Genomic DNA, 13,198 nt, shown 5'->3' with positions numbered 1-13,198 from the left:
CGAAAATTTGAAAATTATCTTACCAAGAATGACGTCTTGTCGCCAATCAGAAAAATCAAGTACCAAAGTTTGGAGACTCTGATAAGCCAAACCGCGAAGTTCTTCATCCATGTGTACAGTTAGTCTGCTGAGTAAGTCGACTAATTCTGCACCGGTCATACCATCGGGAATAAGTCGAGGTACGGCAGCGACACAGGTTCGAAACAAATCAATCCGGGGCTTTCTTTCGCCAGTTATCATCTCGTCAGGCTCTTTGTTAACATTCTGAGTACTGGTCATCATAAGCGGTCTTCCGTAATGTACATCCAAGGCTCGTAAAATGTCTACAAAGACACGTCGTACGTATGGAAAATATGACGACATACCTATACTCCTCGCTGTGTCTTCGGTCAGCATCTGTCGGAATAATATTTCAACTTGCGTGATTAAATGTATAAAAGGTATAAATTTTGAATTTAGGATAGAATTTATTGATGCAGTGAAAGCAGGTGTATTACCTTGTTCAGGAATGTCTTTTTAACTCTCATCGTGTTGCCGCTTGGTAGTACTCCCATGGTACGTGGCATCGGTGGTTCGCCTTCCTTCTGCTGTAGACTGTCAGCGACGACAAGAAAGGCTCTCAAACCAATACTCATTCGTTCAGGGGTGAGAATAATTTTTATCGGACGGCCAACCGACAGCAAATCAAAAACTATTTCTCTCATTGCAAAGTCCAGCCTCTCTTGAGCAATGAATTGGATGATTTTAACGAATATGTTCAACGGCGTGTCACGAGGTACCACTGCCTTCGATCCTTTCGGAAATAACGAATGAACTATACTCTGAAGCCTGCTTTGAGTGGCTGAGTTGCTCTCGCATTTTATGCGGATCATGTACACCCACAGTAATCGGTATAGAGCCTCTGTAAAGTTATAAATTTTGAGTATAGTTTTTTGACATTGGGTCAGTTTCCAAAAATAATGTAATCGAATTCATAAATTATTTACATTTTACAGATTTCTGCATGATAAACTCACCTAGTGCAACTCGACACATTTTTGGATCTCGGTTCTTCAGATGCGACAGGCACATGGCAAGGAAATAATGCCAATTTTGTAGAAAAAATGTTTTCTGACTAACGCAGAGTAGGCATGTGACGAGGGGGAAAAGCGCCAATCGATGCTTGGACTTTGTACACATGTCCAATGTAGTGGAATATAACATTTCAACAAAATTTTTCAAGCATGGTACGTTTACCTCGTTTTTGACAGCCTGGAAAGGAAAAATCAAAATCTTTCTACACATAGTTCAAGGAATACTTGAAATTATTATTAATTCTCTCAATTAAAACATACAGCAGCAACTGGAACGAGGATTTCAACAAACAGACCGGCAAGAGCATGTTTCACATCCTTATCTTTTACTTCCAAAAAGTATTGAGCACACTCTTGCATGAATTGAAATGATGCTTCAAACTCTTCGATTGGAACCATCTGAAAACCAGGGTCAACAATTGATAGGATCCACGTCAAGGTAAAAATCTCGTATTAAATTACAGTGGAACAATTCTTACTTTGACTCGGAAGAATTTCATGCCCATAAGCAAAGAGATTATACTTTGTGTTGTATGTGTTCCAGGTTCTTTAGCACGTAGTTCTTTTAGTTCTAGCATGAAACGCTTTCTAACAGACATAAATCGAGACTGAGCAAGAACTCCTATCACCTCGGCGTACAGATCAGCAATTATATGAATGTTGGCAGCATTGCGTTCATTTTGTATCCTGAAGAATACGAGAAGCGTGATTAGTTACAAATTCTAATAAGAAAATTGGCATTCTTTGACTTAAGAACAAATATCTGTATTGCTCACCCCTCTCTGTACTTGAAATGCTTAAAAGCTATGTTTTCGATATGGGATACAAGATCCTCGTGTCCTGGATGAAAAGGAAGCTGACGAAGAACTTCAATGAGCATCAAACAGAATATAAATTCCACCGCCAGATCTCTACGTTCTTGCAGCAACTCAGGCTCGCTTCTTTCGACCGTCTCCACACTTCCTGATACTATTGTATACATTATGCTGTAAAAGTTATAAATTTATATTTCGGAAATTCAGATAAACTCACATTACTCCATTTCTAAGGCAGTCATTATTAACCGTACCTTTTTCCTCTTTGATCTTCTTTTCCAGCTGCAGGTTTCTTCTGCTCTGTTCCATGATCGACCAATTGACGGTCGTACCAGTTGAAAAGCGCACGCAATATCGATGGAAGGCAATGCTCAGCAACTGAACCAAACGCAGAGAGGAGTTGATCAAATTGCGCGTCTTCTCCTCTTTGTAATACTTTTGAAAGCGATTTCTCCTGATTAAAAATTAAACATTTTACATACGTGAATTTGTTTTTGTAACTATGCGTTTCGGTCATAAAATACAGAACAGAACTCTTTTTTAAGGTGAATTCATATCACGCCATCAATAATTTCAAAGAATACTCACCTGTGGTTCAGTCATTACTGCTTCCATCTTTTTTTCAGCTTGCATAGTAAAATCTGCAAATAGCATTCTCATCACATATTCCCCTGGCCTCATGTCCATGTCTCCAATCTGCTGCGGTCTTACTGTTTCTTTCTGAGCACCCCAAGGTAGCACTACCGTAACTGCGCTTACTCTGCTAGAAGTTGATTCTGTGAAAGAAATTTCAACAATGGAATAAGTATATGAATCGATGCATGTATACTTCTAATTCAAACGCCCGATAACTTATTTTTAACAATGTCCATCTGGTAAAAATAGCTACTTTTACAATGACTTAAATAAATAAAACACATTGTAGAAATGACGTTTGATAATTTACTGTGACATTTATACAAATAGTACTTACCGTTCCCAGAAACCGAAGTACTCGCTGTGTGTATACTAGCAGCATCGCTACTCTCTCCTTGTGTAGATCCGTGAATTGTGAGCACATCCTGATTCAAGCCTCGAATTATCTGAGGTGTAATTTCGGTCAAACCTTCCTGTAGAGTTCCACTTGTTATTGTCACTGGTTCTACCGCCTCTGCAAAATCCACCAAAAACAAACCACTTTAATTTGCGCTACTTGCTAGATTTCACATTTTCAACAATAAAAGCGATGATGATGAAACTTTTGATTTTGAATAATGGAAAGGATGTAAATTACAATTATGTAAAATATATGCATATATGCAATTTATTCATATATATATGTATGTATATATTTTGTATTCTTTGACTGTGAGTTAATTTGAAACCTGATTATATAGTCTTGAAATTCTTGAAGTAAAAACTTCTCACAAAAGTTTTTGATTGTCTGATTAAGCGATTGAGAAAAAATAATGTTTATAGAGATGTTTAGTGGGTAGGTAGGTCAAGTTCGTAAATAAGAATAACAAGGGTGGCACACTAAAGGGAAAATGATGAAACCAAACCAGATTTGAAGCCCTGCTTCGTATCGTAATAGATGCCCACATAATTCCTTAACTTGATTACACCAAATGTAAAGCCTGACACAGTACAGTAGAGATAGGACAGTGTGCGGATATCCATCTGAGCTTTTGGTGGAACAATAAAATATGTGTTGCAATGATAAATATTCGTACGAATTAAAATCGTAATTTACGAATCGGAGGGGAAAAAAAGAGTTATACAATGCGTAAGCGAACAAATACGAAATAGAGCACTGTTTATGCATTACCAAATATAGTAAAAATTCGTTCTTGAATTACTGTGTCCAGAGACGGATGGAGAAATAGATACTTCGAAAGCAGAACACCACTGGAACTAAGTGAAGTCACGCATGCATAATAATGTCTGAAAAATTCGGGTGAACCGATCGAAGAAAACGGACACAGTAAAAAAAAACTATTTTTGTATTACGTATAGAATACTTAACGAATACTAGTGCGAGAAAAATGTGCCTGACAGAATAGACAGGCATTGAATAACATTATCATCATCACTTTCTTGATGGAACATGCAATTTATTCATAGATCGCATAATTTTTATTAGCGATTGTTGTCATTTACCGGTTTGTATCTCTTCGCCGGTAGTCGGTTGATTTTCTCCCCCTGTAAAATAAACACACAATAATAACGGGTTTCTGATACATTAACTTTGTCATGCTTGACAAAGACCTATTTTTTAATATGTGATCACTTTATCAAACCTTCTGTCATGTCTTCAATGTTCGCCTCTCTTTCAGGCAACATCTTCACTCTGAGTCGTTACTTCAGACCATAGCTGTAAAATATTATTTCCCATTTAATCATACGATATAGTGAAGATTTTTGTGTATTCTAAATTACTGTGCAAATAATCTAATATTTCATAAACGAAATTCTTAATGCCAGGAGTCAATTAGCGCTGTTGCAAATTCGCATATCTACGTTTAATTTCCAGATAAATAAGGCAATAAATTTGTGCAGTTTTAGAGTAAAAGAAATATTTGCTAACGCTATCATCGTTCATTATTTACGATTAAGAGTCTACCGATCCTAAATAATACGAGTTTATAGCAAAAAAAACAGAATAATGATTGACACAGAGATGTAAGAATGATAAATTTATGTGTCGTACTTTGACGTGCATACCTACGATGACAGAGTTACAAAAGTCTCAAGTGGTGACTCATGACGCCTGACAAGTTTAAAATTATAAACATAATCGAATTACTGCGTTGTAAACGAGATATCTGATCACCGACATAACCTCACGTGTCAACAGGGCAATTCCGGGTTAGGTGCGGAAACTCAAGAACTAAAAGTTGTGCCACTAGCCAGTGAGAACGACGAAAATTTTGCGAGGATTGAAAACACCGCTACTTACCTTGCCACAACAATCATTCGTTTGCAAAGTAATTACTTGTCGTATATTTTTCACGGTTTTGACGTTTGATTTTTGACAGAGCCCCAGAGTTGCTCCCACTCGGTTCAATTCCACGGTTTCCTCATTTGGATGCCCCCTTGTCCGGAACAATAGGAATAATTCGAGCGTTCGTTGAAACTTCAAGACGCTGGTTACCGCCAATTCGAATGATTAATAATTATTCACGATCAAATATTGTACATCTGTAATACGTTGCCTCATTCTTCAGCAATAAACTGTTCACTTAACGAATTATCACTCATATCCACATCCATTAATCTAATTTTTCCTTTAATACATGATTGTTAGCCGTAATGACAAGACATAACTGTGGCAATTTCATAAACTACAATTCTTCGATCTATACCTATCTCAACAGCTTTAAAACATGTTTTAAGACCGCTATAAGACTGAGAATAGGCACGGCTTTTTTTCTAGCCGCGGAAGCGAAAAGAACACGTATAAGTCAGCGGGTTATATGAACTGAAAAATTTCGAACAAACTGCGAATGTACACGAGTACAGATTGATTGGGAAAAACAATTTACCATAATTAACATGTGAAAAATAGTCATTTGAAATTTTTCGAAGAACGTAAGATCGATCTTGCAAGTATTCTCCGTGGATTGGCCTACTGGGGATACCACGTAAAAAAAAACGCGCCAGGTGCTCTACCGCTTGCGGTGATGTGGAAACGAGCATAAGTGAACTTATTTTTACTGGTCAAATACTAAAATAATGTAATTTATCAAATGACAATTTTATTCTTGCGTAAATTCAACTCACTGTCAATAAAACTCCTACTTCGATAACGTGTAACGCATGTGCAATCGTAATACCTTCGGATTTCTCTAGTTTAGTCAGAGTGAATTCTATGTAAATACATTTTTCTGTTTAATAAATTTCATTTCTTAGTTAAAGTCAACAAGGTGCTGAGTAACCGTGCGAGACAGATGGAAATAGGTTGTTGACCGTCCGTGGTTTTGAAATCTGTTTCCGTCTCTCTAGCTCAGCCTGAATCCCTCGATAGCAGCGACACTCGTGGTCACTAGGCGAAACGGCCGGTGCTTCCAGTTGGCAACACTGATGAACTACCTGTCCCCTCTAGCTGCCTGTCGACAAACAAAAATTTCAAATGTACAACGGTACAACGGTCGGAAAGTGATTTCAATGCGAGTGACATGAAAGCTTGAGAGAAAGAGCAGGAAAAATTAGTACGGCCGGACCGTGAGTTTCTAATGAAGAGTGGGTGAATTGTAAAAAAGAGAGCAATATATTTGAATTCTGAAAAGCATTAAGGTAAGATTATCGCAAGTTAATTCATAGCTACGATAAATTTGATGAAGTTTATAATCGGAATGAATCAGAACTGTGCAGTTAAAAGCAACATACCTTTTCACTGATTTTACCTTTATCTGGTTTCTTTAATAGCTGTAATTTTTTCACATAATTGCGCGAGCATTAGCCTTTTGTCTTTTTCAGTGGACATACGTTTCAAAAATTCATGACAAAAACTTTACTCATCAGATTTTTTCTTCTACGGAATACAATTTGTCAGTAGTTGCAATACCTGTTTGACAAAAAATATATGTTGAAGACTGTACCGTCATCTAAGTATATTTTCTAGTCGAAAAAGTGTAGCTAAAGTAAATGAAACAAGATGCGTGTAATTTTCGTTTTCGTTTCTAATTTTATAGGCTAAATGAGGCTAAAGTGGTTTTCTGCTGTTGCAAATTTAATGTTTGTTAATTAATTTTCATCTTGACATATTTTATAGATGGTTGATGCTGCGATCAAAGTAGCCCTAAGGATCAGACCTTTGGTTGAAACAGAGATTGAGAAAGGCTGCCAGACCTGCGTCGCAACCGTGCGTGGCCAACCACAGGTTCAGGTGCTGGGTACCGAGAAAGCCTTTACGTTTAATCACATATTTCCTCCTGAAGTTAACCAGGAAACATTTTATAATACAGCAGTCAAAGGAATGATAAATAATCTCTTCCAAGGTAAAAATATCAAAGACTTACAGTTGCTCACGCTTTTTAATTTTTCAACTTACTCTTATAAAACCTATATTTCTCAACCATGTCAATTTGTTTCGCCATCATATTTTGCATCACTCATTCCATACTATTAGTTGCAAAACCATCTACTCGCAGCAGTGTTATGGCATTAATTATCTGTATGTCAAAACCAGAATCTACAATTTTCCTTTCCTACTGTTTTTAAAATCATTATATGGCTCTTTATCTTGACTACATGAACGTGTTTATTTGGTAGGATATAACGTAACTATATTGGCATATGGCCAAACTGGAAGTGGTAAAACCCATTCCATGGGGACGTGTTATAAAGGAGGTAATGAAGAGCTTGGTATCATTCCTCGTGCAATAAATGACATTTTCCAAATTGTGGAACAAAAAACAGACTGCAATTTCGAAATCACTGTCTCCTTCATGGAACTTTATCAAGAGCAACTTTACGACCTGCTCTCCCAAAAATCCCGAGAAAACTCTGTTGTCGATATTCGTGAAGATACACAAGGCATAAAAATACCTGGCTTGACTGAAATCAAAGTTGAAAATTCCACTGCGACTTTTCAGTGCCTTAGTCAAGGTTCGCTGGGTCGAGCCACTGGAGCAACAGCAATGAATTCGCAAAGTAGCAGGAGCCATGCCATATTTACTGTCAACATACGTCAAGAGAAAAAGGATGATGTGTAAGGATTTAATTTACTTTACTTTATTAGCTTGATCTGTTGGCACTGAGAATCTCTTCTCACAGTCATTGATCAATATACTTATTGTTAGATTAATGTCTAGAAATGATTATTCTATACAATGTACAAAGAATTATTCACATATACTTGACAAGTTGACCGATCGTTAAAACGACATCTGAGTTTGAACAACAAAATTCTCAAATTTCAAATGCCATTGTTTATTTCGAAATGGATTTCACAGAAAGATATTAAAATTAATTTTTTATTTTATAAAACTTGTCACCAATCTTACCCAAATTAAAAAGAACTCAATTTTGATCATGAAAAAGTACGTATTCTTAGTGCGTTCTCCTTACTTCTGACACTACAAAAACTCAAATTAGTCTAGTCATTTTATGATAGGAGTAAAATTTCATCAATAAACATCACATAAGCAAAGAATTGTCTAAATCTATTTATCGAATTATTGGTAAAACCAATATTTTGGTGTTTAGAAGTCGTACTGCCAAAACATGATAAAAATTTGCTCTCGTGGTTCGGTGTGTTGTTGAAGAAAAACAATTTAAGAACATCTAACAATTTTTGAAACAGTAACTCTGCTACAACAGCAAAGTTTCATCTGGTAGACCTTGCTGGTTCAGAACGCAGCAAAAAAACTAAAGCCACCGGTGAGAGATTCAAAGAAGGCGTAAATATAAATAAAGGTCTCCTCGCTTTGGGTAATGTGATCTCACAATTGGGAGACGGAACTTCCGGGAGCTATGTTGGATATCGTGATAGCAAATTGACCAGGTTGTTGCAAGACTCACTAGGCGGAAACTCCATGACTCTAATTATCGCGTGTATCAGTCCTGCAGGTCAGTATGTGAAGTATTAAGAAAAGTAGCTCCATTCAGGACCTTATTTTCCATGAACAAAAGCCACATACTAATATTGGAATTTCATTTGACAAAAAACATTCTTTTTTGGTCGAAAATATCTCTTTCGGCAAACTACACAATTGTGTGTACAATATGTAGGCTGTAAAAAGATATAATTTTATGACTAAAGTGGGAAACTATGCTTTAATCTTTCAAATTAATCTGGAACAAATCTGATTTTCTATATCCAGACTACAACCTCGATGAGACTTTAAGTACACTGCGATATGCTGACAGAGCAAGAAGAATAAAGAATAAGCCGATTGTGAATCAAGATCCACACGCTGCTGAAGTAAATAGGTTAAATAAGTTAATTCAAGAATTGAGATTGGCTCTTCTTTCACAAGGAAATACAGTAAATGGTGAAAACGCTTGCCCACCTGAGCACAAAGAACTGCAAGCAAAAATACAAATAATGCAAGTCAAAAATAGGGATCTAACTGAACAACTGCACGCAAATCTAATTGAATTTTTGCATATGAGCGAACGTGCTGATCTGGCAGAAAGTGCCAGTGAAACTCTTAGAAAAAACATTGCTGACCTTGTAAAAGAATTTAAGCAAGTTATTGACGACTTCGACGCAAATCCCAATGGCACTGAAGAACATCGATCAGCATTGAAAATCATATACAATAAAATTTTAGGTGTGATTCAAATTCGATCACTTCATGCAGTTCCGTTAGTATGTAGTGTGAAAACTGACAAACTCTTTTCATTCCTTTCTTTTTTAGAGTTTCAAAGCGATCAAGAGAAGACAGCAAGGGAAATTTTAAGTCACGAATTATCAACAGAGAAACAATTTGTTAATCATGATTCGGCTGATACTAATTTTGCGGATGAAAATTCAGATGATACTGAAACTGGAGGAGTAGATCTGGATGTAAAACAAGAGGAGCATACGTTGCAACAGGCTGAGAGGAAAGATGAAGTGAGAAATATAAACAGAGAATTAGCTTTGAAAGAAGAATTGGTTGCAAAACTTATAGCAAACTCTACGCAAATGGTTGAATATTCAAAGGAAATGCAGGAAATGGAATCCGAAATAAAAAAACTGCAGGCGGAAAAAGATGATCTCCAAAAAGTTTTGGTATCAGTTCAATCTAACAATGCTAGCTCCAAGTAAGAAATCACACATTACTTGTATACTTTCATATTACTATTATTAACTGCATGTAAAGACCAATTTTTAGTTTGGTAAATTCCGAAAGTTGGTCGTATAACTTGTTAGTGAAAGAATGAAATATTTTACAGTACCAAAGACTTATTATTGCACAGTTCTTTTTTCATTCGATTTTCATTTCGTTTCAGACTCGCAGAAACACGTCGCAAAAAAGTTCAAGAGCTTGAGAAGAAGATATCTGAATTATCTCGCAAATGTATGCAGCAGGGAACGGTTATCAAAATGAAAGAAAAGTCCGAGGCTAAAATAAAAAGTCTGCTCACTGAAATTCAATCAATGAAACGATACAAAGTAAAACTCATGCAGCTGATGCGATCCGAAAGTGAAAAATTCAGACAGTGGAAGCTCACAAGAGAACAGGAGGTTAAAAAATTAAAAGATCAAGACAGGAAGCGACAACACCAAATTGTTCGGATGGAAACACAGCATAGTAAACAGCAGAACGTTCTTAAACGTAAAGTGGAAGAAGCCTGCGCAATCAATAAGAGACTGAAAGTAAGTATCTCAAAATACCCAGTGTCGCCTAACATCCAGTCAAATGTTTCGAATTCTTTTTAATGTCGAGCATTTTTTATCTTTCATTTTAATCCTCATACTCATCAAAAACGCAGGAAGCCCTGGAGAAGCAGAGTAAGGCTCAACAGAAGCGAGACAAGGCGGGCAATACTGTCGGCATACAAGCTTGGGTAACTCAAGAACTTGAAGTGCTCACTAGTACAATAGACGCTGAGCGTTCGTTGGAACGACTAATGCAAGATAGAGCGTTACTCACAACAACCTTGACTAAAATTAAAGCAAATAAAGATAAATATGATGCAGCCACCTATGCGAAACAAATTTCCGAACTCACTGAAGATTTACAGTTACGCAGTGCACAAATTGCCGACCTGCAGCAAAAGATTCTTACTTCTGATCAAGGTAATCAAAGTTAACTTCACCGTGAAACAAAGTATAAATGAAGTTGTCTATACGTCATCTGAAAAATATACTTAATGTATCACTCAAGGAGAAATTAGGTACTTATACTATCTAGACATCAAACGATGTGATATTTCGTAAATATCTAAGTAACTTATATTCAAGTAACAATAATTGTTGAATTTTTGGTCATTATCTTATCTTTTTATTTCAGAAAACAAGACTAAAACCCGGTGGAATCAAATACAGACAATGACAGATGCAAAGTGTGCTTTGAAGACCGTGTTTGATATTGCAGCTGAAAAAAGTCGAAGCCAGTATGCCAAAACCTATCAATACGATGAACTGATGGTGTGTATTATAAACAGTAATAAATTCGCAGTTATTTACTTTTTATTTGTTATACAACGGTTATAGGAAGAGTGTGATGCTCTTAGAATGAAAAATCGACAAATGGAACTCCAACAAAAAGAGCAAATTTTGAAACAGAGAGAACGAGAGGCAAAGCTGAATGCGGAACACGAAGAAGTGGTAGCCCACCTGCTTGATCAACTCCGCGGAGTTAAACCCGTAGCAGAACCTCAATTATGCAATGTAATTTTTTTGAAATTATTATATGAAATATGTTCTCTTCATAATGTATCTATTTCATGTATCTATTCGATTTTTTAAAACTTCGTATACAGGTATCTCTAAAGGAGAAAAAACCATCAACCAAAGAATACCCAACACCAGATGCTGAACATTACGAAGACTATCCATTCACAGATGATAGCTTGTTGGAAGATGATGTCGAAAAAGATCCAGATTGGACCAAAACGCCTCTGTTTAGTCGGATTAGCAAAATCATGGTAAGCATTTCGTTACTCCCAAATATGGTCTTCCACTGTACATTGCGACAGAAGATTTCAATAAATGCTTTGCTAAATAAAATTTTCCAATATAATTGTGAAATGTAAATATCAGTGACAATAGAGGTTTTCACCCGATATAAATTCCATTTCTCAGTCAAATATCAACTTTCTGAAGCCTACTTTTTATGGAAAGTGGAAAACGAATGAATCTGTGCTTGTTTGATAATTAAGCAGTTTACCTGAATATTGTCCCGGTACATTTTGCTATTTACGCTTCCCAATTTACAGAGCTCTGCTGCAGAATCCCGTCCAAACGCTGGAATTATTGGTTCAAAGCGATCATCAGACGGTGATATAAAATGTGCTTGCAAATCCAAGTGCCACACGCGTTTATGCACTTGCCGGAAAAATGACCTAGCGTGTATAAACTGCAATTGCAACCCGGAAATATGTTGCAACAGAGACCAAGAAAACGTAACGTTTCTTCTACATATTTTCGAAATTCTTCTTTTTTTAGTTATAAAATGAAAACTTGATCATTAATCAATGATTTTTTTGCCCTTCCATTTTAATAATCTACAAGAAAAATACTTTGACTTGCACGTATTAAAGAATGGTGTTCCTAAACCAAATTTATATTCGTGATAAAAAAAAATCTGATAACCCCTATCAGTAACTATTATTCCAATTTCAGATCAGACGAACCATCCTGTTTCCAGATGTTACCAAGGATGATAGTGATGACTCATTTAAGAAACCAATGTAAGCAAATATACAATGATTATTGTAGATCTTAATAATTTGTAGAAGTAGATACTTCTGTCGGAAAATTTTACCGCCTAATATCATTGACTTATTTCCTTTTTTAAGATCCTTTTTCATTTAGATTCACGCAGTTTTTCTTACCTTATGAATTTTTCGGTTTTAATTTCATTAGAATGATGATGAAATCATTTGTGTGATGATTTGTAATAAGATAATTTTGTTGCAGCGAAACGAATACATTACCACCTAAGCCCAAGAGATCGAAACCTCAGGACCAAACCATCGAAATCTAAAACACTGCGACAATCATAGAAAAAGAAGAGGATTTCTGTCGAAGGTCAAGCGCATAATTTTATCAACTAAACGAAACACTGTGAATAATCTTGTACATTTCTAATTCATGTTTTTACCTAAAGGACTAGATATATTAAAATGTAGCTCAATTAAATTTGACATTAATGAATAACTTACATGTTTATTCTTCATTTTCTCCTTATTGAACATTTATATTTTTATCTCAGTACAACAACTTATGACGCTTAGCAAGCTTAAAGGTTAAAGGCAAGTAAATGAAACTATACGCTTTTTTACATAAGCATTGTGTATTCAAAATTATCTCTTCGTAATGCAGGTATTTCAACAAATTTTTAAGTAGTCAACTAAGCTTGAAATTATAGACATGTTTAAAGTAGCTTTATAATACATAATATTATGATTTGACACCACTATTGATGTATTTTTTCGTCCTCAGTAGATCTTGCATCTCTTTTGATTCTAACAAATAGAGTTGCTTTGACCTTTATCTTGCGATAACTGAGTACTTGGGATAGTGTTTAGTTCAAAATTCCCTTGTAACATCCCGTGAATATCCCTCTCCGGCAAAACCCGAGGAATTATTTTTAAATTGAACTCACGTGCAGCGCCACTGTAACAGATTCTGGACTTATGTATTGGTACTAATTTCATGCCGGCGTGAAC

The 13,198-nt window shown here is 36.0% G+C and overlaps 2 protein-coding genes across 10 annotated transcripts in view; one reads left to right on the top strand and one right to left on the bottom strand.

Moving 5' to 3' along the window:
* LOC124296884 (protein furry) overlaps positions 1-5,069 on the bottom strand; it is a 106,848-nt gene extending 101,779 nt beyond the window's left edge. For 2 of the 8 annotated variants that reach the window (XM_046747265.1, XM_046747271.1), the window contains exons 1-12: positions 4,827-5,052; positions 4,168-4,241; positions 4,028-4,069; positions 2,862-3,038; positions 2,477-2,664; positions 2,143-2,342; positions 1,850-2,059; positions 1,553-1,760; positions 1,335-1,472; positions 1,017-1,251; positions 498-901; positions 24-396 (exon numbers count right to left, since the gene is read on the bottom strand). In XM_046747265.1, the coding sequence (XP_046603221.1) occupies positions 24-396; positions 498-901; positions 1,017-1,251; positions 1,335-1,472; positions 1,553-1,760; positions 1,850-2,059; positions 2,143-2,342; positions 2,477-2,664; positions 2,862-3,038; positions 4,028-4,069; positions 4,168-4,210 (2,218 nt within the window). In that variant the 5' untranslated portion in view covers positions 4,211-4,241; positions 4,827-5,052. Of the gene's footprint in view, positions 1-23; positions 397-497; positions 902-1,016; positions 1,252-1,334; positions 1,473-1,552; positions 1,761-1,849; positions 2,060-2,142; positions 2,343-2,476; positions 2,665-2,861; positions 3,039-3,252; positions 3,537-4,027; positions 4,070-4,167; positions 4,242-4,577; positions 4,794-4,826 lie in introns of those variants that run through there. The other 6 variants (XM_046747275.1, XM_046747274.1, XM_046747272.1 and 3 more) reach the window with 6 other exon arrangements.
* Positions 5,070-5,945: 876 nt separating this feature from the next.
* On the top strand, positions 5,946-12,531 carry LOC124296885 (chromosome-associated kinesin KIF4-like). 2 transcript variants are annotated; one of them, XM_046747276.1, is made up of 14 exons: positions 5,946-6,163; positions 6,642-6,867; positions 7,142-7,580; positions 8,175-8,440; positions 8,695-9,147; positions 9,235-9,622; positions 9,812-10,178; positions 10,295-10,601; positions 10,816-10,952; positions 11,019-11,195; positions 11,288-11,452; positions 11,744-11,929; positions 12,150-12,217; positions 12,447-12,531. In XM_046747276.1, exons 2-14 carry the CDS (start codon positions 6,642-6,644, stop codon positions 12,511-12,513), a joined length of 3,246 nt encoding a protein of 1,081 aa, XP_046603232.1. In that variant the 5' UTR covers positions 5,946-6,163; the 3' UTR covers positions 12,514-12,531. The 2 variants fall into 2 exon arrangements, with proteins under 2 accessions (XP_046603232.1, XP_046603233.1); XM_046747277.1 differs by having other exon boundaries at positions 5,947-6,163; positions 11,300-11,452.
* The last annotated feature ends 667 nt before the right edge of the window (positions 12,532-13,198 follow it).

The sequence above is a fragment of the Neodiprion virginianus genome, chromosome 2, assembly GCF_021901495.1.
Source record: "Neodiprion virginianus isolate iyNeoVirg1 chromosome 2, iyNeoVirg1.1, whole genome shotgun sequence".
Lineage (NCBI taxonomy): Eukaryota > Metazoa > Arthropoda > Insecta > Hymenoptera > Diprionidae > Neodiprion > Neodiprion virginianus.
This window is presented reverse-complemented; position numbering and strand designations above follow the sequence as displayed.

Excerpts from the sequence above, each read along its gene's own strand:
- LOC124296885 (XM_046747276.1), top strand. The coding sequence starts at position 6,642 with ATGGTTGATGCTGCGATCAAAGTAGCCCTAAGGATCAGACCTTTGGTT. Across the intron at positions 8,441-8,694 it reads CGCGTGTATCAGTCCTGCAG|ACTACAACCTCGATGAGACT; the intron begins GTCAGTATGTGA and ends TTCTATATCCAG. Across the intron at positions 10,602-10,815 it reads GATTCTTACTTCTGATCAAG|AAAACAAGACTAAAACCCGG; the intron begins GTAATCAAAGTT and ends TTTTTATTTCAG.